We start from the raw sequence: 27,222 nt of genomic DNA on the forward strand, positions 1-27,222 counted from the left end.
GGGCTAAAACAGGTGATGTCACAAAGAACTGACTGTCTCCCCAACCTCACTACGGAGGGACCCTTCTTCTGCTAGGTCACCATGGAGGCCTCGAGTCTACAGGACTACCTAGACAGAATATAGGCAATGACATTAGCTGGCTGGCAAGGAGTGAGGCCTACAGGGAGGACTGGCTACAGCCAGCTCACACAGCGCCTCACTCCCTGGCCCTGTTCTGAGTAGACAACCTGGATGGTAAGCAGAGGTCACAAGACAGCTCACCTCAGCTTGGCCACTTGGTGTTGACTCTGGCTACACAAACGACAATTCTTACTATGGAGGATAAAGCTGTGTCACAGGTTTTATGTGCACACGGATGTTTAACGGTCATGGCAACTCCCTTAGAGATCACAAAGTGAGGCACAGAAGGAAAGGAATAGTCAGGTGCTAAACTGGGACAAGGCCCTGTTGCCAGGTTCTGCCTGCAGGTTCACAACCCTGTTTAGTCTATAACACAGGGACACAGAGCCTATTTGCCTTTGGCCTTACAGAGACCCATGCTGATTGTAAAGTGTTGGTTCTGAGGTGGGTTTACAGTTACTTGATGACAGCAGCAGACCCAGAATGCTTCTACTTGATTCTGCCCCTCACAGTAAGCCAGTTCATTATGGCCCATGAGAACTGGTGTACGAGAAAGATCTTCTAAATGCCCTTCTCACTGGAGGAGGCAAGTGTCATACTCCAGGGCTGAAAGAGTCAGGATGCTGCTACCACACAAAGTGTTGGTCAAAAGAGGGCCAGATTTGCAGCATGCTGCCTGAAGGGAGACACAGACAGGATTCCAACCCTATCCTGCTTGCTAACAAAGGGGTATCCTGCATAGAGCCATAGTAAGTCTCCCGCCTATAGATATAAAGCCAGAAGGGCTACTCCACACACCTTCCACTTCACAGATGACAACTTGGAGGCCCAGAAAAGCCAGACACATGCCCACAGCCACTTAGTTAAGCAAGACAGGAATGGGAGCTTAGCTGAAACCAGGTTTGGGGAATACGATTTTTCAGTCAGAAGCAGCAGCTTTCCATATGGGGCTGGAAGATCAGTACCCAGGTTCTGGATCTGCTGGAGGTAACTGGGGACTTATGAGCACGGGCCCCTTCCTCACTCCTGGAGAACAGAGGTGCCTACTCCACAACTGGGTTGGACTAGGGGTCATGACTGGTATCTACAGCAAAGTGGACTCTTCCTCATGCTTCCTGTCACCTGCCCCGTTTTAGCTTTATCTTCAAACAGAGCCATCTGTCACTAGACTCACCTGTAGAGAAACTTGAAGCTATAATGCAGTCTCCTGGGCAGTAGGAGGCCTGACAAGAGGGTCCCCAGTGCCTGCCTCACTCCCTCACTTAGCCCAGGATGCTCTGCACAGGACTAATGGTCCTTCCAGAGTTCCGAGCTTGCACCAGCCTTGGGTCTTTGAGGGACTGTCTCTGGAGAATCAAGAATATCCTCTACCTGAACTTGTGAAAATATAGACCAACCAAGATGGTGGTGTGATTCTAGCCCAGCCAGAATTGCTAAGACTGTAACCCTGGGTTGGTTGGTGCCCACTGGCCTCCAGGAGTCTTCAACATGCTTTACCCAATATGACCAAGATTTAGTTTTGTCTGAATTCTCTCTGCAGAATGTGGACAACAGGAAGGGCCCTCAGGGCCTCATGCAGACTCCCATGAAGTACTGCCTCTTTCCCACCGCACACTAAAACCATCGCAGGCCCTAGAGGAAAAGGACAGGGGATAACTGACTGTTCATGCCTTTGGACTGAAACAGGATAGAGGGGCAAAACTAGAGTGCCAGTCTACCTATAAAATAGCTCTCAGACTACACTGTAGCTGTTTCCCAACCCCTTCCAGAAAGTATTAGAGTGATCAGTGGTCAAATACATTCTGATACCTCACCAAGAAATCATACAAGTGATGTCATCCCTCTATGTCTGGTCTCACAGTATAACAGGACTCATACAGCAGTGTTCAATTAGGCTTCCTGAGAGGCTAGCTCTCCCCACTAACAGCCTCATCATCAGAAGGGGAACAGAGTGTCCACAGCCACTTTGGTGCCCTGCCTCACAAGGTGTCACCTCTTGGCAACCCACTTTGCAGACAGGAATGAGAGTTGAGTCAGAAGAGACCAGTATCTTCCTTGTACCAAGACAAAGGTCTCCCTCTTGTCTGTTTCTGTGCCTGGGCAGTAGCCTCTGCAGTCAAGTAATAAGGAAAGTAACTGGAGACCACAGAGGCCGCCCTCTCCTATGTGAGGCTTTGGAATTTGTGGTGCCTGTGGTGAGAGAGGTCATCATAGGCTCATGTGTGACCGTTTGGAAGGATTAGGAGGTGTGCCCTTGCTGGAGTAGGCACACCTTGTTGAGGATGTTGTGTCACACCAGGCCCAGTCTCTGTCTGTCTCTCTGCCACCTGCAGATGAGGTGTGAACTCAAAACTACTGCTCCAGTGCTAGGTTTGCCTGCCTGCCACCAAACTCGCCACCACTATAGTCATGATCTAAACCCTCTGAAAGTATAAGCAAGCCCCCAACTAAATACCTTTCTTTTTAAGTTGCCTTGGATACAATGTTTCTTCACGGTAATAGTATAGTAATAAAGACAGGGTCCAAAACTTCTCTGTGATAGATCCTGAATCCCACCCACTGACTGTGCTGGCCCAGTACTAAATCAGCCCCAGCCCTTTTTGTCTCAGAGATAAGCTGGTATGGAGATTCCAATGTGCTTAAGAGAGGTTTAGTTTCAGGGGTTTAATACTGCTCCTTACCCAACATGTTCCAGGGAACATGGTCAAGACACCTTAGACCCTCCTCATTGATGTGGCAAGGAAAGAGGCCAGAAGATCTCAGAGGCTTTGGGACCTGGCCTCCTCCTCCTCTTCTTCTTTTTATTAAAGATTTATTTATTTATTATATAAGTATACTGTAGCTGTCTTCAGACACACCAGAAGATGCCATCAGATCCCATTACAGATGGTTGTGAACCTCCATGTGGTTGCTGGGAATTGAACTCAGGACCTCTGGAAGAGCAGTCAGTGCTCTTAACCGCTGAGCCATCCCTCCAGCCCCACCTGGCCTCTTTGTAAGCGCTGGATTGATATGTTGAGACACCCTGGAGCCAGGAGGAAGGCTTAAACTTCTGGAGCATTCTGCGCTCACGCTGATAACGTCATTTCCAACTGCTGGAGTCTCACTCTAGTTCTGTAAGGTTTTTGTTGTTTTAAGACAGGTTCTCATGTAGCCCAGGATGACCTCAAACTCACTGTGGAGTTGGGAATGACCTTGACCTTTGACTCTCTCAGTGCTGGGGTTACAGCTGGGCCCCGCTCATGCCAAGGACTTTACCTGCTGAGCTTACATTCCCAGCCCCTGTAGCCCTTTTTTCCCCGATTTTATTGTTTGTGACACTGGGCATGGAACCAAGGGATATGCATGCCAGGCAACAGCTCTGCCTCTGCCCTCACTCAACCTTACTATATGAGGCCTAATAAACTGCTAATAACTTTGCCAGGAAAAGAAAATACACTTAATCAAACCTAAACAGCTAAAGTCCTGAATATTGCTTTGAAGTTATTTTGTTTTGTTTCTCCGGTTAACCTGGAACTCGCTATGCAGTCAGACAGAGTCTTACTATGTAGTATTGGCTGGCCAGGAACTCACAGGAGTTCTAGCTGACTCCGCCTCTCCTCTGAGTACTAGGATTAAAGATGTGTGCCACCACACCTAAGGCCCAGGATGACACCGAGCACGGAATACTTTCAGCACCCTATAGTGGGAACACTATGCTTATTCATCTTAAGAGATGTGGCTGTTGGGTCTCTCATAGTTCCCACGGGGAAAGCAAGGTCTCACCCCACATTACTCAGATCTCTGAAAAGCTAAAACCTCTATTGATTCCTCATCAACACTGAATTCCACAAGGCTCAGGCCAAGGTGACAGAGACCCACTTCTGACTCTCGAGAGAGGATGCTATGCTTTGTCCAAGGACAGTCCTGTGGTCAGCTCAAGATGATAGGAAGGGGGAAATCATGAACCGTGGGAAACTTGAGGAAGTCTAAAACAAGACCTCTCAAGGCACGACTGCCTTAGCCTTCCTTCCCTTTAGGATTTAGGGCCGGGCTGCCCTAAGATATTTCAATACCACAGAAAAGGCAGCAGACTTGTTTGCTGTGTAACTCTGGGAATGACTAGATGGTTTCCAGGTCTGTAGGTTTCCCTACAAAAAGGAGGACATGGGGCAGGAGGGTACAACTTCAGGGGAACTGGAGCCAAGCAGGGGACCCAAAGAACCTCAATCACCTACAGCAAGGAGAGGAAGGGACAGAGCCTGGGAGCAGCGAAGCTAGCTGTGGGTTAAAGTGGGCGCTGAGCAGCGTGGCTGGCCACATTTCCTGGGAACATGGACAGAGACTCTCACTTGGTTGGTGGTAAAAGTGCCTGGGGTCCCCAGAAGTCACAGTGACTCCTCATCACCTCTTACTTGACTCAACCACCACTAAGCAGTAAGGTGGTCCTGCATCTCCCTTAAGCTTATTCCACTCTGGGAAGGAAGTGGCTTTGGATTCCAGAAGATCCCACATCATAGCTTATGACATTCACCCTGGAGGGATCTGCTACCCAGCCAGCTCCCTGAGCTTTCATTCCTACTCAGCATCCCGCAGGCAGGGAGGGGAGCCAGAAATGTGGAGACTGACAAACTATGGAAAAAGGAGAGAAGGCGGGTGCACACAGATGGCAGGAAGACAGAAGGACAGACAGACAGGTAGCTTCTTACCTGTGGGCCAGGCCCCATGGGCCCCATTCCTCGGGGAGGGTTCATTCTCTGCATTGATCCTCCCATGTTGGGGTGACCTGTGTGAGAAAATGGGTGCTATTAGGAGTAGAGCAAAGAGAAAGCCCCAATGCCATGGGCCATGCCACCCTGCCTGGCCCTCTACCTTGTTGTCGTGTGGGATCCATGGAATTGGGCAGCAGTGGCTGTGTCCCAGGAACTCCTCCTGGAGGCTGAAAAGGACACACGAGACACAGACTGAGTTGCTACTTACAGAGATAGGGTGGTGTTGAGGGTGGGGAGGGGAGCAAGATGCAGCTGCCTGTCCCACCCTGCTCCCCCAACTTGGCCATATGGGCCCCTCATGGCCTCCCTGAGAGCATCGCTGCACGCTGGGCCGGGTCTCCCAGCTCTGGGAAGCAAGGCAGACAGTTCCTACAAGCATCAGGCAAAGCTGCAGCATCAGGTGGGAGTGCAGTGGGCAGCTGGGCTTGCCATGTGAGCCTGTACCTGCATCCCGAGCAAGGCGTGATGTGGACTCACCGCTCACCCCCACCCAAAGGGCAGCAGCTGAATCCAGGGGCTGCGGTTTAAGTCCAGCCCTACCTTTCTTTTACTTCAAACATGTAACTCATTTTAAGTATATTTCCAAGCAACAAGAACCTAGTGGAGCTACTGGTTAAAAACTATCACCACAGGGAGACCTTTAAGGTGAAACATAAGGGGGCCCTGGAGATTCAGGTGGGGTTAACTGGGGTCCAGAGCTCTAAGAGCTGGAGCCTGAGTCGGCAGAGTCATCTAGGCCTCTGAGCGCCCACCTCAGAGGTGCCGCCACAGCTACAGGCAGAGGAACAGGGTGATTAAGGGCAGCCTGCTCTTCTAGCAGTGGGTGCCAGTATGACACCATCAAAAACAGACAGGGCTTTGGGTGAAGTTATTCAGGCTGTAATTTGAAAAACAAGAGAATAACAGAGGCTGGGCCAAGTGTCCTGTGGACCTTGAGACCAAAGAGAAGCTACTGACTTCAGGAAAAAATGTCTTAGTGACAGAGGACCACAGCTTCTGATTGAGGTGCCAATGCTGTGGAGGCTGGGGGTCCATGACAGGGTTCCTAGACTTGAGTGCTACTACAGGCCACCTAGGCTCTTCCACCTCTGGCTGGCTGTGAATGCAAAAGCAGGTTCAATAGGAGGTGAGAGTCCCTCCCTGCTTCCCCAGCTTCAGAAGAGGAGGATGAAGCCAGGGCAGGCAGGCTTTATGAGGGCCACGCTGCATCTCAGGGTCACAGAGTGGAGCTGAGGAGGCCGGGTCCCTGTACCCTGAACTTAGTCACCCTTACCTCTCTCCTTTTCTCCTCAAGCTCTTGAACTACGAGTCACCTGGCTGGTCTATGTCTGTCCATCTGTGCTGGTGGTTTTTAATAGAGATAGGGGATTTGAGGCTTCCTAGATTCCCACCTACCCCATTGTGTAACTGTAACACTGGCTTCTTTTCACACAATACTTCTCCATGACTTCTAAACCTGATACATGCCAGGGGTTTTAGCTGGCTAAAGGATCTGAGACTTACTACCTTCAGCTGGTGTCTGAAATGGGGCCAGGGCGGCTCAGGCTCTCCTCTAGAGGAAGGAGACTATGTGAACGAGGGCCAAGGAAAGCAGGTCTCACACTAGAAGGGTGATGCCTTCATCGTGCTCTCTGAGTCCCACAAGGGACACGGATGCCCCTGGAGGTAAGCCTGCTCTTCTACAGCCCTGGCCTTCCTCCTTTTCCTCACCTGCGACATACCCAAAAAGTCCTTGTTGCTTAAAAATCTGGGTTTCTAAACTCCCTTTGTCTAACTTTGCCCGCTCTGTGTTGGAGAGAACAGAAAGTGAAGGAGTCTGGGAGAGAAGAGCAAGGTGGGAATGTGGTGGGTGCTTCCACCCTGGAAAGGCTTGGTCCTTCACGGTCTGTGTCTGGTCACTTCATAAGCAGGGTATTTTTCTAATTATATGAACAAATCCTTCCTTCTGGGAAATGCTTCCTTCTGGGAAAGCAGGCAGACTGAACACTTCACAAATGCCCTGCTCCCTCTGCAGCCAGGCTCCTGATTTAAGCATTCCTACAGGACATCTCTCCTCCAGTAGCAGGATTCTATTTACCTTGGCAATTCTGGAAAGCTTCCAGGACAAAAAAAAATATATATATACATTGTCAGCTGACTTCATTAAGGAGGAAGACCCTCTTCCAAGAAGGGGCTGTAGGGTCATTCCCACTTTCTCTACAAGAGCCGAGTTTCTGCAATCCTGCTAGCTGGTGCTATCTGAATGCAGGCTGCTATGAGGCTAAAGCAGGTTAGATGCTGGGCCATGGGCTCCGAGCAGACACTTGGGCAAGTTCCCCCACCTTAAAGCCTAATACTCCACCCAGTAGCCTTGCACCTTGCTTTTGACTTGAATCCAGGTCTACCCTAGATCTAAGGGTGGCTGACAGGGAAGAGAAAACAAGAAAAGATACTGTACCTGGTTTCCCATTCTGATCGGGGGCCTGGGGCCGCCTGCATATCGCGGTGACATAAAAGGCTGTAATTATAGGGAATCAGTTCAATGACAGATGAACTACTGTATAGTGACAAACACAAATGCTTTGCACTCTGCAAAGTCCAGTTTATGACAACTAGTGATCTTCTAAGCTCTCTCTAGTCTGGTAGCCTCCTCTTCCTTCCAGGCAAAACTTCCCTTGGGCAGAGGAACAAAAGATCCACACAACTTGTCTCTCAACCTGCACTGGCTTGCAGGAATCTACTTTGGGTGGAGGGGCAGCAGCTGGGACTTCACATAGGACGCAGAATAGCTAAATCAATGCAGGGCAAAGGAGGCCACCTCTGCTTTCCACAAGGGCAAAGAAAATAACAAGCAAAAGGAGCGAGACATCTTCAGGTGTGCAGATAGAGCAGGACACGCCCACACAAGCATACACACAAGCACACACAGAGAAACCATCAACAGGGAGGAATGGGAAGGGAGCAAGGACTTATGGGAAAACATGATGGGGAAAAAAAACAAAAAACAAAAAACACGGTAAGGGGTAGTAGGCTCCCTAACTTAATGCAGGGAATGGGCAAGAAAGCTTTCTCAGCAGCGAGAGTGCACAAAGAAAAGGCCAGGGGTGCAGCCTTGGTTACAAACAAATGGTTAACCAAACTCAAAACCAAACAAAAGGGAGAGAGGAAAAACCAAAAACATAAAGGCCACTGGCAAGGTCACAGAAAGATTTTGTTTCTTTTTTCTTGGTTTCAGATCCAAACTGGGTGGGATGTCCAAGAAGTGAAGGCTGTATTTAGAAGAATATTTTTAATTAAGCTCGTCGATTAGGACTGGAAGGCAGTGCTGGAGCACATTCTGATTTTTGTTTTTCCTCTGCGGCTCTCTCCTTCCTCCTGCCCCGGCGCCCCCCGGCCGGCGGGCCGGCGAGCCACAGTGCGTTTACCTGACTGTGGGGTCCCATCATGCTGCTGGGATTGTGAGGTGGAGGCTGTGCGTGCGGCGAGGGCTGTGACCCCGGAGGACCCTGTGAGGCCAGACAGTAGAGGCAGGTTATAGATCACAGCACATGGAGAAGCGCAGAAGAAGCTTAAAAGAACAAAAATTAAACCAAAACGCAGAGTGGCGGCGGGCGTGCGGGTGGTGGGCTGTGGCTGGCAGGAGGTGGCGGAGCGCTGCTTGGGTCCTGGTTCAATGGCGAACAACGGCGGGCAGGCAGGAAGGAGGGAGGCTGACCAGTACATTCACAAGGGATTTGGAAAAACGAAAAAAAATAAAACAAAGCACCTTCATCAAAGCACAGAGGAGCAAGGGCAGACACAGGCTGCTACCAAACAGAGTTTGCCATGTTAAATACACTGCTCGACTCAGGCAGGGGCCCGGACCCAGATGCAATGCCTGTAAGTACCACTTCAGAGGGACAGGAGGAGTCAGGTGAAGCCCCTGTCCCTCACGGAGCTCAGTCTCAGAGACAGGTGATTTGGGACAGTCGTTATCAAGGTCCTGCTGGTTGAAGCAGGGCAGAGGAAACAAGGGACAGACACAGACAGAGCAGAGGTGGTACTAGGTTCTAAGCCAATGGGATATACAGACAGTTGCCAAGGCCAGCATGAGCAGTGCCGGGGCTCCACGGCTCATGAGTTCACCTACAAAACAGTCTGCGTGCCTCTTCTTTCGACCTTTATAGAGGAGGAAACACGGTCTCAAGAGATGAAGAGAGCAGGCCACCACCGCACAAGCCCTAAGTGGCAGAGCCAGGTTGAGGGTCAGGTGGCACAGGTGTGAGGACAGTCACTGATTTGTGACTCAGTGGGTAGAGGGCCTACTTTCCACACCAGATGATGGCGGCGAGCTGCCTGCAGTTCCAAGCTGACTCCAAAGCTCTGGGCCATGCATACCTTTACTGCCCACCAAAACACAAGGCGAGCTGCCTGCAGTTCCAAGCTGACTCCAAAGCTCTGGGCCATGCATACCTTTACTGCCCACCAAAACACAAGGAGATGAATTCACTATCCACAGAGTTGGTCAAACTACAGGTTGTATCCTGCTAATGCGTGATAAGATCAATGTAATAAATACAAACAAGACAACAAAAACAAAAATAAAGAAAAACAGAGAATCAGAGTGCCTTATATCACAAGCAAGCATCTCTCCAGAACTCCAGTGTGCAGGAGAAAGTCCATGAGTGGGTGCGCATGTCTTTTCACACAAACATGCATGTATGCAGATTAGGAGAAGCCGTAAAAGTTTACTATAGTGGCTCCCGGCAGTTTGCCTTTGAGGCCCCTTTTGGCCCAACAGGCCACCAAGACCTGGACTCAGGATAGGGGCAAGTGTCACAGACTACAATGTACCCTTCTTCTCCATGGGAACTGTCCCTTAGTATAGGAAAACTCCAGACATTTACAAAGGTAAGGAAAGCAAGTAGCTACAGCCACTGGTTCCACCCATCTTTACTCTCCTTTCTCAAAGTCCATGCGAACACAGAGCCAGGGGCTGGGAGAAGGTAGGGCTGGGGGTAAGGTAGAGACCACAAAGAGGTGGGTAAAACAGAGGCAAGGGCTGTCCAGCAGCTGAGGGCACCACCGGGGACAGCCTCAGAACTTCTTGGCTCAGTGAGGGGCTGCTCACTTCCGGAAAGCTTGGAGGAGCAGATGTTCCCCTACCTGCCATGCTACCAATTTCAACAAGTGTGTGTCTTTCTAGCGGCTGCCAGCAACGGCATGGTTTGTTACCATGAGCAATTTTCTTAATTAACAGACATTAATTAGCCATTTAGCAATTTTGCAAGCATTTGTTTAGCGGCTTTCCTAAACATGAATACCACTGTGATAATGGCACTGATTAGAGGGTCCCCTAATTAACAGTACAGGGAAGGAAAATTGAAATCACATAAATTAAAAAGGGAGGGGAAGTTAATGAAGGCGGGACATATTTGCACCTGCAAGTCTTTTATACCACAAAACTTGGGTGTAATGTAAACAAAACAAGATAATTTGAAGCCAACCCCCAAAAAGAAAATGAAAAGGAACAGAGGAAGGGAGCTCAGGGGTAAGGTCCAGCTGCCAAGAGGGGCAAAGGCTTGTCTGCTGGTCCCCAGGCTCCTGGCAACAGGGAGCACCTCCTCCCTCACAGTCCTGTCTCCCTTCTTGGTCACACAAATGCATTTGCAGAGCAAGCAGACTGTTTCGGGCAAGCTCCACACACCTGTGTGCCTCACCAGGCAGGAGCGGTCCCTGGTGCCTACCAGGAAATAGAGAAAAACACTTGAAGCAGCTCCACCTTGGGGCCTCAAGTGATGGCTGACTCAAGGTTCAATGACCAAGCCCAGGTCTGAAAGCCGGGGCAGCAGCAGCAGCAGGCACCCTGGGGTTCAGAAGGCAAAGCTGGTTCTGAACAAGTGGAGATAGCAAGTTTGTCACCAAGACAGATGCACCATTAAAACAAGGCTGTAGGTGAGAACCTGGGGGCATATGAGGACAGGGAATCAGTAGTTCCCTGTCTCCATGTGACGGAGTCAAGAGCATCCTAGCCCAGAGATAGCCCAGAAAGGAAACCCCATGGCAACCTCAATGACAAAAAAAGTCATCTCTCTCAGGGGAAATGCTGTCAGCCTCAGACCACCTGGCCTCTCTGGGAGCCTACTGCATGGGTCAGAAGCAAAAAGTCTTCTTTCCACTTTGCCAGTAGTTCATTCATGTTCTCCGTGCCCATACCATCTGCCCTCAGCCTGGAGCATTCTTTACTATGCTGTGTGTCTGGGCTGTGACCTTCAGACTGTCTGAAGCATCCACAGAAGGAACCTGAATAGCTTGCCACATAGGCCCCAAACAAGTGGCCAGCATTTTGCCAGAGAGCTGCTGTTTGGTTCCTATGAAGGGAACCTGATGGTCTTCCCAATTCGTTCTGCATGGGCAAACCCCTAGATAGCAAGTTTGACACAACACACAAAGCCTTTCCTGGAAGTGTCTGACCTTTTTGCTGAGATAGAAAAAGGAGGGTGCTCCAAAGATCAGCTTCTCAGACAGGACAAGTTCCCCATGGGCTGCTGGAAGGTTTTTGAAGAACTTAAAGTGTGTCTAGATGCCTAGCTGGTGAAGGCCCATCTCCTTAACCTGGAGGTTTTCTCAGACAGGACAAGTTCCCCATGGGCTGCTGGAAGCTTTTTGAAGAACTTAAAGTGTGTCTAGATGCCTAGCTGGTGAAGGCCCATCTCCTTAACCTGGAGGTTTTCTGAGGCAAGATCTGCACAACACTGGGGTAGATCAGGATGGCTGAGTACAGCTCCAGTATTTGTTTACAGATGGCCCTGTACTGACAGACTGCCATCTCTTTCCCTAATGTCCTTCGTTTCTGGGGAGGAAGAATCAGGATGGGGGTGGGGGATGTCCAAGACTACCAGAAACTAGCTATTTACTGAGCTAAGTTTTCCAACTCTGTCAGGGCTCTCTGCAACACACTATGTCTTCAACTCAATCTTTTTTTTTTCCCCCCTTTTTAAAGAAACAGGGCTTGGAGAAAAACGTTTCAAATTCTAGTTAGCTCTGTCATTGGCTGTGCCTGGCCTCTCACTGATGAGCAAAACCAATCCTGGAAACCCAGGGGAGAGAGAGCCTTTTGCCTGCACTTGATTCTATGCTCAGCAATGTAAGGACCACCGGTCATACTGTTTTATAGGCACGAAACAAAGCTCAGAAAGGAAATCTATGCACTGGCTCTGTGGCTACTAAGATTCTGGGAGCCAAAGCTTCATTCTGGGGGCCAGGGATCTGGAGAAGCCCAGCACCCTGCAAGCCAGTGAGTGAGCCTGTGGCCAAAAGACCTCCAAGTCCATCTGGGGAAAGAAGAACCCAATGACAGGAAAGGCTGAGCGCTTGGAAGCCCACCTAGGGCTCTAGGAGTGACACCTAGCTCCCCCTTGCTTCCCAGAGTGGCTACAGGAAGCTGCACTGAGAACTACAGACCAGCAGTAGATCAGACTTATTTCTACCACCTTCACTTATCATGTCAGGTGACAGCAGACTGAGGCAAGGGGGAGCCAAATGAATAAGGGCAATTCCTGCTCCTGAATCTTAAAAAAGGTGGAAAATACACCTATGGCCTATGCTGCCTTCACACTGCTCCAACCCTGTTAATGGATTTGCCCTTCCCTCACAGCTGGCTCCAGATCACTGCCTTCAGACACCCGAAGCCCCAGACTTCCTTTTCATTCTTTTTTCTGTAATTTCAGCATTGAATAGTGTTATATCCAGCAGGTTGTGAGAGCCACTTAGGCAAGGCCTGGGAGGCTCTGTTACGGGTGTGATCGAGGCAAGTGTTTGGCCATTTCACAGACCCCACAGTCTGGATGCTGATGGTTTAGCGCAAAAGCCTTGATGGGGCATCGGCATGGCAGGAAGCAGCACTCCTGCGGCTCACAGATTGGAGGTCTGCACAGAGATGTGGTTCACGACTGCCAGCAGGAGCCCCTCCCGCCACACTCGGGTTAGCCCTGTTCTGAAGCTCTTGAGAGGCACACTAGGGCATGACGGGGAAATCCTTCATCTAAGAAAAATGGAACCATCTATACAGACACCGAGCTCACAACGGGCCTCTTGGGCGTCTGGCAGAGAAATTGACAGTTTGGCTTGCTGGTTCTGGCCCAGGCCAGGGTGTCCTGTCATACCCACAGACTGAAGAAAGTTACATAGCGTCCTGTAAGCCTCCACTAATATCCTGCCTGTCAGGTAGTGGTGTATGCAGAACTCTGGGACAACAATTATTCCTGTTTTCCTCATTAGGACATCCAAGGCTGGACCAGTGCAGTGAGGTCTGGGCATGTGACCACACAGCTACATCAAGGGACCTCAGGAAGCACTGGGTGGTACCCCTAATGCTTTTGGGCTTGAGGAACTATAACGGCATGTAACTTGGTATTCTAAATGACTCTGGGGTAAAGGATGATAGCTCTTTAATATAAAAGACTAAAGGAAAATAAGCATATGCTATTTTTTAAAGGAGAAATAGAGATAAATTAGGTGCTCCTTTCTTAAATGGCCCCTACACCCACCACTTCTTGGAAGAAGCAGGCATAAGCTTAAGTCTGTGGAACCAGGGTTAGAGTCACACCCCTGTTGCCCACGGCCTCATTTTGACTGCTAAGTTCTTTGCTCTTTACTCTGTCCCCAGGGTTCAGACAGTGCCATTATCATCTAAGGAAAATCTGACTTTTGTCCTTAGAGAAAGGGAACCTGAAGCCGTTGTTTCAAGAGGTAAAGAAAGAGCCATGACACTTCCACCCCTTCTCGACTCTGTGGGCACTGGGCTCTATCAGACTAGAGTAGGAAGGCCTTTGCGGTACTGGTGGTCCTGCCTGCTGGACATATTGCTATAGATGAGGCAGTATAAAATTATGATGATAATACACACAGCAAAAGCACTTCACAGACGATCCACTTTATTTTTTGGATATAACTTGTGGGTAGGAAAGGCTGCACCCTACTCTGTACAGAGGACAGAGGTGTGCCCATGACTATATATTCCTTGCATCTGGGGTGGAGACGTCACCAGTTGAGAGAAAGGAAATGCACTGTGAGTATTTTCACTCTGGGGAAACACCAGAAAGGACCAGCAGAGGGGCACCGCCTTTTATGTGAGCTAAGTAAAGCCAGCATCATGGCCTTGTTCCCCATCCATCTCTTCATGATGTCAGGACAGCACCGGGCAAAAGAAGTGAGAGCTCACAGTTAGTGAGGCTCACCTGGGCCTGGTTGGACGCACAGGGACACCCAAGGAAAGATTTCTCCACATGTGTGTGGCACACGTGCTCCACGAGTCAGTACATGATAATCCTGCTACTGCTGCTCTGCTTCTTTGTTTTGTGAGAAACAAAGCTTCTCTGTGTAGCCCTGGCTGTCCTGGACCTGTAGACCAGGCTGGCCTCGAACTCAGATCTGCCTGCTTCTGCCTCCTGAGTACTGGATGCTTACTGCTTTTAGGCAGAGAAAGTGGCCAAGCACTCCATAGCCATGATGGCTCATGCTCAGACTCAGCCCAGGACCCCAAGGGTATAGCTACGAGGTCAGACTACAGTAAGCTCAGGGGAAATCCGACCTGCCAGCTCTTTATAAGGTTTTCCTGGGACACAGCCACGCACATCTGTACTCTCTGCACAGCTACCTTTGTGCGGCAATGGGAGAGCTGAGGAGTCGCAGGGCCTTGGACATTTGCTAGCCTGCCAACTGCAAGAATGCTCGATAGATCCCCTGAATGAGATGGTAGCTTTCAAGGCTGATGAGGGAAAACTGGAGCCTTTATTAATTTGTAAGGAAAAATACAATACTATGCACACTTTCTGATTTCAAACTCAGACTTTCCCTAAAAGACAAAGGCAATAAAAGCCAATTATTTGCAAAGGAGAAAATGGAGTCGAACCTGATGGCACACACACTTGAGAAGTATAAAGGCTGGAGGACCTAGGGTTCAAAGGTAGCCTTAGCTACACGGTGAGTTTGCAATGGGGGAGGGCATGGCAAACCCGTGACATTAAGGCAGAGAACCAAGGTTTATCCCCTGGGAAATAGCCAGAGTGAATGCAAGTCAGAGGCTGGCAAACATGCTCTCTCCCTACTGGCCTAGTTTGCTTGTCTTTTGGTCCTGAATAAACTGCAGTTTGCTACCACAGTGTAAAAGATTAGGGGCTGGTAAGATAGCTCCCTGGTAAAGATACGTGGCTGCCAAGCTGGACAACTGAGGCTTGATCCTTGGACTATGTGGAAGAAGGAAACTGACTCAGAAGCTGACCTTGACCTCCGCACATGCACCCCACCCCCACCCCCAGTCCTCCACTGACCTTGATTACTTCATCCCTGCTACAGTGCTGGGTTCCTCTTGTCTGGGACATGAGCATTTGCAATCTTTCAGCAGGTTCAGACTGCTTGGCCCCTTTTCTAAGGACTGGGGTTCAAGGAGGAGTCTCTGGGTTCATCAGGTCTAATCTTAAATGCATGGGTTGGGATGGGGCAAAGAGGACAGGTGACTTGGGAGGCACTGAAACCTTGGGAACTCCCTGCTAGACACTGGGTGTCTGTTATCTGTATAACTGGCCACCTTTTTGTAGGGACAAAGAAAAAATACCCAGTCTAATGGCTAATGGTCAGGGCTCACAGCATACTACGGTCAGTGCATTTGATGATACTAGCCGCTGCACCCTACCTTTCCCTCAGGAGTTGAAGCCTGGTGGGAGACTGAAGTGTAACTATGACCACAGCAGCTTCAGAGACAGAAACTAAATGCAGGAGGTATTTAGGCAGCAGTGGCCATGACAGAATCATAGGTGGCAGGGCCTGGAGGGTGTAGATGTGCCCTGGACGAAGAAAGGTAGACAATGTGGGCACAGAGGATGGAGCTAGACAGCCCCAGTTCAGGAAAAGGTGTGCTTACAGAAAGATAGGGACCTGGACCTGGGACAGAACTTTAACCTGAGGGAGCTACTGGAAGGGAGTCACCATTAAACTGGGTTATCCGTGGATCACACATCCATTTCGATGTTTCTCTACTTTCTTCTCACATCAGAAATCAGGGCTTGTGGCCATGGGGACACTCCCCCCCACCCCCAAGAGAGCTAACAGCTGTCCAGGGTGCTAATTCCCACCTTGTATCATGGGGATGGAGGAAAGTCCTTATCTTCTCTCTATTAGCAGGCTCTGTGACCTTGCTGGAATCTGCCACAGCACTGGCCAGGTCAAGGTCCCCAGTCTCCTCCCTGAGGGTTCCTAGCAGGGTCCTGATGGCAGATGTGCTCTCTGACTTCAACTCAGGGCAACGTAACATGTTTTGGGAATATGTGGGCATTAGAGATGGACCTTGATAGCAATCACATCAGGACACAGGGAGAATATTCCTGCTTTGCCACAGCATTCTTCTTCCCACCCCCTAAAAACTGTCATTTACTCTGAAATTGGACAGTGTTCCTGATGCAGCTGGCTCCTGTCGGCCTCCACCCCGCCTGCCGGCTCTGCTCTGTTGTTAATCACAACAGCACAGTGAAAGTGAGGCGCATGCTAAGGAGGCTGGCCTCATCTACCCAGAGACTCCTGCTCTGCTGGACGGCCTCCAGACACTTGTGCACACAGCTCTGCCAACAGACAATCCACGACTTCACAGCCACCAGCAAGCAGGTAACTGAGCCCTGGAAGCCACACACCCAAAATGCCCAGAATTCAGCCTCCAACACCCACCAAACAGCAGACTCCGGAAGAGATCAGGAGGCTGCTGGTTTCATTTTGCTCCATCAGTGTGGTTTCTCAAGCCTCTCCCTCCCTGACATGCCTAAATGACCTGGGACTCTCTTCTCTTCTCAGTTAAGGTGAAACAACAGGCTTGGGCCTGGTAAATACCAGAGTTCTGGAAACATGCAGGTTTGAGGTCTTTGGTCCACTGCCACACAGGCACAGACATGATTGTTGGAGAACTCTGGCAGAGGGAGGGACTCTGGGGGAAGAAAGAAGCCAGAGTTATGGCAGGGGCCTGTCCTGTCCTGTGAAGATCTTAACATGCCTGTAAGACAATCACAAGTCTGCGGTGCCAAGAGTCAAGTACTCAGGTCAGTGCCAGAAGCCAGCTAGCACCGTTAGGCAGCTGCTAGTATGTGAAGCTGTCACTCACGGTCCTGTCCACCTCCTACAGTTCTCTAGGAACACCCTATCTTTTTCCTTATTACTCACTCAAGAATCCCACTTGATACAAGGTTCTTCAATGGCAGAACAGGCAAACCTGGAATATGATTTCCTCTTGTGCCTCCCACGTCCACCTCCTCTAATGTTACTGGGGACCAGGACTTAGAAAACAAGGCCACTTTTCCAGATCAGATCCAGACTACTCCGACAACTTCAGAGCTATTGGGATTGGGTAAAGCTACCTTCAGGAAGAGGAACTTGGTTAGACCCATGTGTTGGGTTTGTCCATTTTGACCTTGGAACAAAGATAATAGCCAGACTCTGTCAAAGGCTTCTTGAATACTGACCTAAGACCCTTCACTCCTAGGAGAAAACTCGGCAGTTGGGAGAAGAATACATACAGACTGATGGACGGACAGAGACCAGACCCGAGAGCAACAGATCTGATCCTTGCCCTAGGGACCAAGAGCTGGTCTACCAATGGAGTGAGGATGATGGGAACAGACCAGACAGGGCTCCAGATGCTATACTGAGAAACTGGAGTTTTATAATTAAGGGCTGTGGAAGAGCACTTGACATGGAGGTCCAGGATGGCACCTGACAAGTGTGGCCACTACAGCCAGGCTGAAGCAGCAACTGTGACTGTGCCAAATGAATAAATGATTGACTGCTGGCCTTGGGGAGGAATCTTATACAATTTCAAACCATTCTTATGCTCCCTGGTTCAATTCAGAGCTGATGAAGTAGGCTGTTTTATAGGCAAGGGAGAAGCGAAACTCAAAAGGTGCTCAGGCATCTTCTGGTGACAGAAAGCCATGCAGTCCCTGGAGCCTGAGGGTAGGTTTCCATTAAGCTCATCCAAACAAGCCTGCTAGGACAGAAGCAGAAGCTCCTGAACCCACAACCTACTTCCTGGCCTTCACTTCCCCTAGAAACTCCTGTTGGGGGCTAGACCAAAGAACAATGGGTCAGAATGGCCAAAGCCAAGGGAACAAGTCAAGAGGACAGACTTCAGCACGAGATTAGGAAGCTGCCTCATTAAAAGGCCAAATAGGGCTGGTGTTTCACTGGCACCAACTCTTGCCAGTGGAACCAGCGGGTTAAATGCTGATCAGTTGATTTGAAGAATCTATGAACCTTAGCAATGCCATGAAAACTGTACTGAGCTGCAAGACTCACTTCTGCCAAGAGAATACACTAAAAGCAGCCCTGACCCCTGGCTAGGTAGAAAGCTCAGAGAATAAAATGGCCTGAAGGCACACAGGAGCCATCCAAGTGCTGGCAGGCACAGAGTGTGCACCAGGCACCCAGCACCAGGCAGGGTTTCCTAGGCATTATGTCACAGAATCTTCACAGGGGTCCCAGGAGTCATGGATATACCATCAACCCCAAATATGGGGTGCAGCAATTGAGGTTCAGAGAGGTTCACTGAATTTTTGGAGCAACCCTAGCTACTCCCTAGGAAAAATAACCCCCTTCATAGAGGAAGAAGGGATGGGGCTCTGCGTCTGCCTGGCCCAGAGGGAGGAGCTCCCCAGGACCCTGCCAGCACGGACCCGAGGCTGTCCCTCTTCTTCCAGCAGCCGCAGACAATATTATCGAACATGAAGATGTGTGCATCTAGCCCACCCCCCTCCAGCACCCACAGAAACCTCGGGTGCTGCCCACATTCTATTCCAGAAAAAGGAAAGCCCTGTGGCTCCCAAGGCCCTGCTCACAGCCATTCGTTGCTCCTAGCCTGAACAGTTACAATCTACACCTACCCTGCCCTGTCACCTACTGTGTGATGAACATCTAGCACAGAGCTGGCACTTCATGAAAGCTGTGCCTGTCCCTAATACCTCCGGCCTCATTAAGCACCATTTAGGTCTTAGCAAGAGAGGAAGCTCACAGAAGCTTGGTGGGCCAGAAGCACCACTGCTGTCAAGACCTTCATATCTGCATGGAACTCTGCTTAGCAAAGTTGCCTAGAGAAGGAAGGGCCTTCAGACAGAAACGGGACACAAACCTGAAATTCACTTGGTGGGCCCTGCCATGTCCCAAGTCCTCCGAAGAGTCCTCATACTATATTTTTAGATGGCTCAGCTGTTTCTGAATCCTATCCGGGGGTCCAGACCTAGGTCTTCCCAGGGGAGGATATACACTATGACTGACCCGGGGAGCCATCCTGACCTGTGTTCTGCACAGGACTATACTGGAATTCTCTTCCTCAAACCCCTTCTGCTACAAGGACTCAGCAAATCTGACCTCCTTCTTGTAAAGGAGAAAAAAAATCTCACACAATTTGCTGATGAGGTGGCAGGACAGGCAGAGGGTCTGCCCTGCACTGGCTAGAGGGAGCCCACACACGACAGTTCCCACAAATGGGAACGCTTCCACAAGGGACTCTTATTTGGGGAAAGGAAACACCATAGTTAGGCAGCTGAAGCATAGGCCAGCAGCTCTCAGAGGCAGGAAAGAGAAAATGCAAGTCCAAAGGGGAGGAGAGCGCGCCTCAGGCCTTCAGCAGCAGCTAGCAGCAGCCCTTCCAGGATTGGAGGTGCAAATGCCTGGCTGGAGTTTACAGCTAGAGAGGTAGGGCCCACCAAGGGGAGGAGGGAGACAGCTAGGTGGTGTTGGAGGTGACCAGCAGGGCTCCATGGCGTGGGGCTGGCTCTGCATTAGGGGGCAGTCGCAGCCCGCAGAGCCGCTGGGGGCTTTGTTACTGAGCAAATCTCCCAGGCGCTGTCTGCTGATGCATAGCTAACGGGGCGGCAGACATTGATTTATGTTCAACTTTCCATTTCATCAGTGAGAGTTACGACGCTACATGTGGAGTGCAGGGGGTGGGGGGAGATGGCTGGAGTGTGCAGACACAAACCTGTCCAAACACATGCATACTGGCAGGCGTACCGGCCAAGGCCTCAGCCTGTCACTCGGGCAGCCTGGCACGTCAGGAATAACCTTTTGTCCATGGTTGCTAGGAACCCTGGTGCCGGTCAATCTGCCACTGGGCAGACACAAGGCACCAGTCTGGCCACCAGATGAGCACAGCCTGACCTATGAGGAGGTGATGGTGGCCAGGAAAGGTGATTGGTGTTAAGGTTCTGTCACTAAACCAAAGGACAAAAGTAAGTCCTAGAGTGGGTAGGAAGGCTCTCGAAGGACACACAAGAATTTGTCAGCAGGGTTAGATACAATCCAGGGTATGTAGCTCTTGGGGTGGGGGTGGGGACCTATAGCTGGCTTCCATCACAGTAACCAGAGGTGGGAAGTTAGTCACTACCAGAGAACACTGACTGAACAGGGAGGGGTAAAGTAGGAAGGACCACATCTCCAACTGAGTCTTGGACCCAACAGCTGGAGCACTTCATCCCTAACAGTAACAGACTCACCTTCTGTCAGTCTAGAAGCAGATGACTGGGCCTGGTAAGAAGCTAGGGGCAGGGGAGTGGGGGCTCACATAGCACCTGTGTGCCTTAAATCAACGGGCAACAGACTGGGAAGAGGCTGGGTGAAGGGGCTGGGTCTGGTGGAAGGGTGAGCAGTGGCTGGAAAGAGAAGTAGTTCATACAGAAGCCACAATCCTCTGCTGTCCAGACCATCTTCCTAGTCAGACCTGTCCAGTCCTAGTAGGGTTCCCTCATCTGTGCTGCACCCACGATGCGGCTCTGGGGCCTACCTGCTAAGCCAGCACCACCCTAGAAGACAGAAAGGGTTAACTCTTCTGGAGAGAATGCTTTTCTCCAACTTCAAAAAGGTCAGACAGCTTCACCATGAAGGGAGGGCCTGAGCACCTGAGCAGGGAGGGGGCGGGGGTATTTATTTACTATACTCACCCTGCACCCAAACTGCCCAGCACGGCCTAATCCTGACCTGCGTTTCTATGTCTCACTACGACGTCTCTTTCTGTGGCCTTTGCTGGACTGAGTCCCTAGGCAGCTCCTGTCTACAGCTCCCTCCGGTAGTGTTCACCAGAGTTCCCCAGCCATTGACACTGTGTCTGACACCTATGGATTTGGCTCCTCCCACTTCCCTGCTTCCCTTCTTTCTCATTGGTCCCTAGTCCTCACAGCAAGTCCTGCTTAGTAGAGGGTTTCAGAAAGCAGGAAACCAGGATTTAATTCTTTCTCCAATCCCTAGACTTGAAGAGGTCATCAGGGCAGCAGAGGTGTCTGTCCTATGGTAGCAGCCTTCTAGCTGGAGGAATGGCCTGTGTACTTCTGCTCTCCACTCCTTTCTTCTTCTGAAGAGGGCTGTGCATTCTTGTTTTAGGGGCTTTGCCCTCCCTGGAAATATATCCCCCTCCCAAGAATCAGGGCCTACAAGGTTCTCTACTGGGCATCCTATCTGTAACTGTCAATCAGTTCACTACCTCACCATAAAACCTGCAGATGGTGGAACTGCCTTCTCCACAAAGCTTCAAATAGCTTCTCTCTACTTCTTCAAAGACTTGGGATTGGAGGCTGGAGTCTCACGAGACAAGGCTGTCTACTGTTTGGCAGGACAGCAACAAGAGCCTCCTGAGGCTGCATCTGCAGGAGGAGGGTCAGGTTGTAGGTCCCTTCCTTCTGTGTGCTTTTTCTCTATCTTCCAGGCTGTGTGCAGTGTTTCCACCTTACAGTAGCTTCTCCCTGGTACCTGTCCTTGACCCTGGTCCTTGTAACTAGGACAGAGCTCACCCTATTTCCAGAGCATTAGGCACAGATGGAAATGAGAATGGGGTATGAAGGAGGCCTCCCTGGAATAGTTGTTGGGGCACAACATCACTGTCTCCACAGCTGAGCTTTTGATAAAAGGAGTTGGTTCCTTTGGTAGCCCAGGACTGATCTACAGAAGACACAACTTTTATTCCTCTGACCTTTGTCCGGCCCCTATGGCACCAGCTCCCTTCTCCCTCCAAGACTCCATGTGCACGTCACTGAGTGAGCAGACAGGACTAGCACACTAGAGTGTGTATCATGCTCACGCTGCTCCTCTGCTGCATTCAGCACGGCTAGTAGGCTCCCATGCAACTCGTCTGCTGGCTAAGTTCATGTGCTGCTACTTCAAGAAGAGAATCAGGAGACACCTGCACTTGGATTTCAGTGGTCTGAGGAAGAACACGGGAAGTTTGAGTACAAACTTTATTTACTGGAGGACAGTGTAAGGTAGTCCAGTCCTTTGCCTTTCTAAGTCCTGCGCAGTCCTGCCTCATCGGCAGAATTACTGAACTAAATGGAAGTAAGCTGCATGCTTAAAAACACAACTGAAAATTAGTAATGGAATTTAAAAACAAAACAAGAACAGAAACAGTCTGTACCCAGTGCTCTGCTCTATGACCCCTGTTCTCCTGAATTTGTCCAGTTCTAGACCTAGAAATCTTTACTGGAGAGTCTCTCCTCGGGGCCAAAAAACTAGGGGACCTAGCCAGACCAGTGGGCCTGGCCAAGGCCAATCTGCTTGCCAGATGTGTAGCCTGAGTTAATCCTTGAGGGGAAATGCCACTGCCTGATTATGTAAAGTCCATCTGGATTTAATGCAGAAAATCAAAGTTGGAAGACTATCTACTCCAGCCTGCACCATCTACTGATGAGAAAATCTAGGATCAGCAATGGGGAGCACTGGTCCAAGGTCACTCAGCAAGTGCATGGCCAAGTCCTCTGTGCCCTTCTCCAGAGTGCCAGTCCTGAATGCCCAAGCCAGCCTTTGGTTAAGAGTTCGAGTGGCCAAAATTCCAGGTTGACACTTCAGAGCTGACTAGGTTTCTGTCCTGTACCATGAACACCACAAACAAACTCAGTTCAAACATGTGCTGTGTCCCACTCTATACCTGACAGGTGCTACAGCTGCTATACTTAGGGCTTTTTCTTTTAAATAACAAGGAACAGAGTTCAACTATCCTGGCTAGACTCTACAAGGCCTCCAAAAACCCCACAGTATCTCCAATCATGAAGTGTGACTGGGTCAGGACAAATGACCAGGCCTATCTCACCTACTCCATAGGCCTAGGCAGGCACTGCCCATCTCAGAAACCTAGACTCAAAGGAAAGACAGCAAACAGGGCCTCTTGTATTGTTAGCCCAATCCCTGCATGGCAGTCAGAAGCCTGAGGAAGTCCCATGTGACATTTTCTGAGGAGCCTCCATAGGCAGGAGTCAGCTGTTCCCTCATGACCATCCTGGAGGCCCTGCTGGTTTCTAAATTTAAGACCAACTGGTATTACAGTTCTGACTTGGAAAAAGCCTATGACACCACAGGACACAGGCTGGACAAAGGCTGGCCCAGCCACCCGGGCTGGCTTCCCAGGACACAGCCCTCTTGTAGCACAGCCACCTGTCTAGGCTGCAGCCAAGAAGGGAAGAAGTACAATTGCTGACCACAGATAAAATCCTCGATATCATCTCTATTTTCCTTCCAATATCGGAGTGGCTGCCTTAGAACAGTAAAGGGCGGCAATCAACTACTAATATTTCTGTCGAAAGATGATCTGTTCGGGAAATGGGCTGTCACATCTTCCTTTATAGAAAGATACCCTTTCCTTTTGCAGGGGCCTAGGCCAAGTGGTCAGCATCACAGAAAGCAGGCACTACTTGGTGCCTGGCCGACCCCTGCCTCCTTCATCTGACTGACAGTGAAATGATGCTTGTTGGCACGTGCGACCCAGCGGGAGCCAAAGCCGTTTAGCCCTTTACTGCTATGGTGCAGGGGGATAAGAAACATGAACTGCTCAGAGCCTGTGAGAGAGCACAGAGGCTGGGGAAGCAGAACCTTCCTGAATGATCCAGCCAACCCTTGGCAATGCACCTTGCTTGGGGAACAGAGATGATCTCAAGGCAAAAGTCTAAAGGATACCTCACTTTAACAGTGGCTGGCAGTGGCTAAATCAGGGCAGATTCAGTTTGCGCTTTCTGACCACACACTCCTAGACGTCAGAGGGGAGGGCCCACAAAGTATGAATGGAATTAGAACTTAACCACGGAGGATTACAGCGAAGCAGGAAGCTGGGAGCTGCCCACAGCACACAGACCCAGTCCTTCTTCTAGGCGCAAGCCAAAATAGAAGTCATGGCCTATTTTTTAAAAGCACAATTGACATTAACTGAGAGACAGCTCAGCAGTTAAAGAGCACCTGTTGCTCTTGTACAGGACCCAGGTTAAGTTTTCAGCACCCACAAGGTGGTTCATAACTATCCGTAACTCCAGCTCTAGGGATCCAATGCTGAGTCTAGACCTCCACTGGCATCAGACACATACACGAAACACATATGTATATGCAGGCAAAATACTCATATGCATAAAATCAAAATAAAACTTTACAAAAAGTATTCAATTTGTGCAAACAAACAAACACAATCTGCAATTGTCTCCCCGCCGTCTCTCACTACAGCAACCTGCAGTGGCTGCCTGGAAGCCACACAGGCAGATATATGTGTGGCCATCTGATGCCCTGAACTGTCATCCCTATATCTCTCTTCTTGCTGCTAACTGATCAACACTCAGCTACTTCTGTTTTATGGAGTGAGCAAATTTCCCCAAGGTCCTTCTTTTTGGTGAGTATGTGCCCTAACCCTCCTCTTCCCAGATTTACCACGAACTAAAATATGCAAAACAGAAGTGCCTCCCAAGTCATCTCCCAGGAAAGAGGAAGAGGAGGCCTAATGCTTCCATGGGGTGCCAATCCTATCTCTTCTCATGACTCCAAGGCTCTATCCTGTACTGTGCATGAGGCCTCTCTGGTCCAACTCAGCATTCCCGCCTGGGCTTCTGTGAGAATTCTCTTCACAACCTTGTCTGGAGACCTACCCTTCAGAAGGTGTGGGCAATCAAGTGCGTTTCAAATTCAGTGAGGACAGGTTTGAAAGAAATGATGCTGTTACAATAAAGAGCCCCAGCAGGAATGCCTCCCTCTCCCAGCCTGCAGGCTGAGACTGACTGCACAGCAGCACGCAGCAACCGCAGCCCCAGCCTGGCAGAGGAGGCATGAGCCCCAGAAGAGAAGGGAGGGGATAGAAGAGAAGGTGTGGAGGCCACACCTAACCCTGACAAAAAAGAAAGGTGATTTCACACCTCCCAGACCCCTACCCCTGCCTGAAAGACCAACAGGGTGTGTTGTAAAGAAGGTGGGGCTCCCACCCCTGTGGGCAGGGTGCCGGCATGGCGCAGATGCAGATGCCATGGGGAGATGCTTGTGATGGCACTCGGAAAGAATCAGCGGCTAACCAAAGTGAAAGGATGCTGAGGCTTGCCAGGACACTGGGGTTTGCTTTTCTAGTTATGCCTAAGGTTTGTAGTTTGGACAGGAAAAGTGAACAGTAGTGAAGACAGGAGCAACAGAACAGAAACAAAGGACAGTTTACTCATTAAAAACAGGGAAGACAAAGAATACAGCTTTTGTTATAAAAAAAAAAAAAACAAAACTCCACATTGGCCTGGAAGCACTGACCTCCCACAACACCAGGGTGGACAGAAGGGCACGGCCACAGCCTGCCTGGAAGGAGACACCTTCCCAAGAGCTTTCTTCCCCTCTGCAGCTTTTGGAGAAGTGGACAAGGAAGAGTGCAGGGCCTCAACCAGCACAAAGCAACTGTATTTAAACCATGGCAAACCAAGCTGCTTTCCTGTCCTGTCCTCCCTGCCTGCCCAGCACAGGGCCCCGGGCCAGCACGTACCTGAAAGAAACCTGGCGGGATGGGGCCTCCGGGCATCCCATCATTGGGGGGAATGTTGCCAAGCACAGGGCTTGGGGCAGCTGCTGCACTCTGTGGAAACAGAACGAGGAGGTCAGCGGCAAACATCCAACCACACACAGAGCTTTTGGTCCCTGTCCCCAAACAAGACCCTTCCTCCCCAAAGGCTACTGTCTATACAAAGTCCTGCAGAGGTGTTATTCACCAGGCAAGTCATGGCCTCTGGGGCCCCACTGCTTCATCTCTAACATGAGAGCAGAGGCCGCTGTCTACCGTTAGGCACTCTGCAGGGCATATAAAGTACTCCGGTAGTATCTGGCAGAGCCGTGATGTATCTGGCAGAGCCAGGCCAGTGGATAAGGTTGATACCATATCCCGACTTTTTACCAGCTGCTCTAAAGAAGCAGGGGGACCAACTCATAAACACAGGTGCCTTCTCCAAATCACTGACATGGTACACAGAGCAAGTCAATAAGTATTACTAACAGATGACTAAGAAACTGTCCAGGTTAGATGGAGGAGATATGTGTTCTGACCCTCACCAGGTGCCAATGCCTCTTGAGAAGAACATGGGTTCCACCATGGGAGATAGCCTCTACGCTTCCTGTTGAATCCTGCTGTCTTAGCAGCCACTTGGCAAGTCTGCCTCAACAAATGCCTCCCAGGGGTGGCCAGGCATTGGATGTCCCACCTGGCCACCTCTAACAATTGTGTCCAGACTGTCTGTGTAGTCAGCATATCTATGCCTGGCTCTGTACTTACATGTGCAGAGTTGAGGCTGAGATGCCAAAGCCCTGCCTTAAGGAAGTCACAGACCTGGGCCTCCTACCAGAGTGTGTTCCCTGCTTCTCCTATGCAAGCTAAATCTCTATACACACCTATCTACTTCTACCCAGCCTTGCTTCTGACAACTACATCATGACCCAGAACATGATGCTCCATCACTGGCCCCTTTTGGTCACTCCAGGAAGTCACTTCTTTTCTCTACTTGACATAAAATAGAATTACGGACTCCCACTAACATACCCAGTACAAGAAAATGAACACCAAGTGAGTGCTGGTGGTTTATGTGCAATGCCCATGGCCACTGGCCTCTGACTGTGTGTCTTGTCGTATCCCCACGGTAGGAGTGTGAGGGCTGGGTGCTAGGAGGCACTGAGGTCTGCAGGCAGGGAACGTCCTCTTGATACAGAACGAGGACCCAGTAGAGGAATACAGTGGTTACCTGACAGGTCCCAGGTAAAGAGCATGAGCTAGCTGCTAGTTATTTTCAAAATGAAGGCCAACAGAGCCTCTCTAGGGAGACTCTGCCTAATCACAAATACTGCAGGCCTGCATCTGCTCCCCAGTCCTGCCTTATCTGGGAGAGGATCTGAAGGGGATGAGCGGGCTCAGGAGTGAGTTGTGTTATTGTGGCTAGAGTTCTATGAAATACACCCACCCCCCTCGGGTTATGTAGCCCCACTCGGCCTAGAACTCACAACTAGACTAGGCTGACCTTAAACTCATTGCAAATCTCCTGCCTAGGGGACAAGTTGTAATTTTTGGAACAGCCAACAATGATTTCTCTGAACCAGGAGCAAAAGAACA

General features: G+C 50.2%; 1 protein-coding gene across 4 annotated transcripts in view; it reads right to left on the reverse strand.

The window, feature by feature from the left end:
* Positions 1 to 27,222, reverse strand: part of Ssbp3 (single stranded DNA binding protein 3) — a 137,459-nt gene that overhangs the window by 13,628 nt on the left and 96,609 nt on the right. For 2 of the 4 annotated variants that reach the window (XM_029476594.2, XM_021159673.2), the window contains exons 5-9: positions 25,615 to 25,704; positions 8,276 to 8,356; positions 7,309 to 7,368; positions 4,972 to 5,038; positions 4,809 to 4,885 (exon numbers count right to left, since the gene is read on the reverse strand). In XM_029476594.2, the coding sequence (XP_029332454.1) occupies positions 4,809 to 4,885; positions 4,972 to 5,038; positions 7,309 to 7,368; positions 8,276 to 8,356; positions 25,615 to 25,704 (375 nt within the window). The remainder of the gene's footprint in view (positions 1 to 4,808; positions 4,886 to 4,971; positions 5,039 to 7,308; positions 7,369 to 8,275; positions 8,357 to 25,614; positions 25,705 to 27,222) is intronic. The other 2 variants (XM_029476595.2, XM_021159674.2) reach the window with 1 other exon arrangement.

Source organism: Mus caroli, unplaced genomic scaffold (genome assembly GCF_978045245.1).
Source record: "Mus caroli unplaced genomic scaffold, Mus_caroli_1 scaffold_6, whole genome shotgun sequence".
In the NCBI taxonomy this organism is placed as follows: domain Eukaryota; kingdom Metazoa; phylum Chordata; class Mammalia; order Rodentia; family Muridae; genus Mus; species Mus caroli.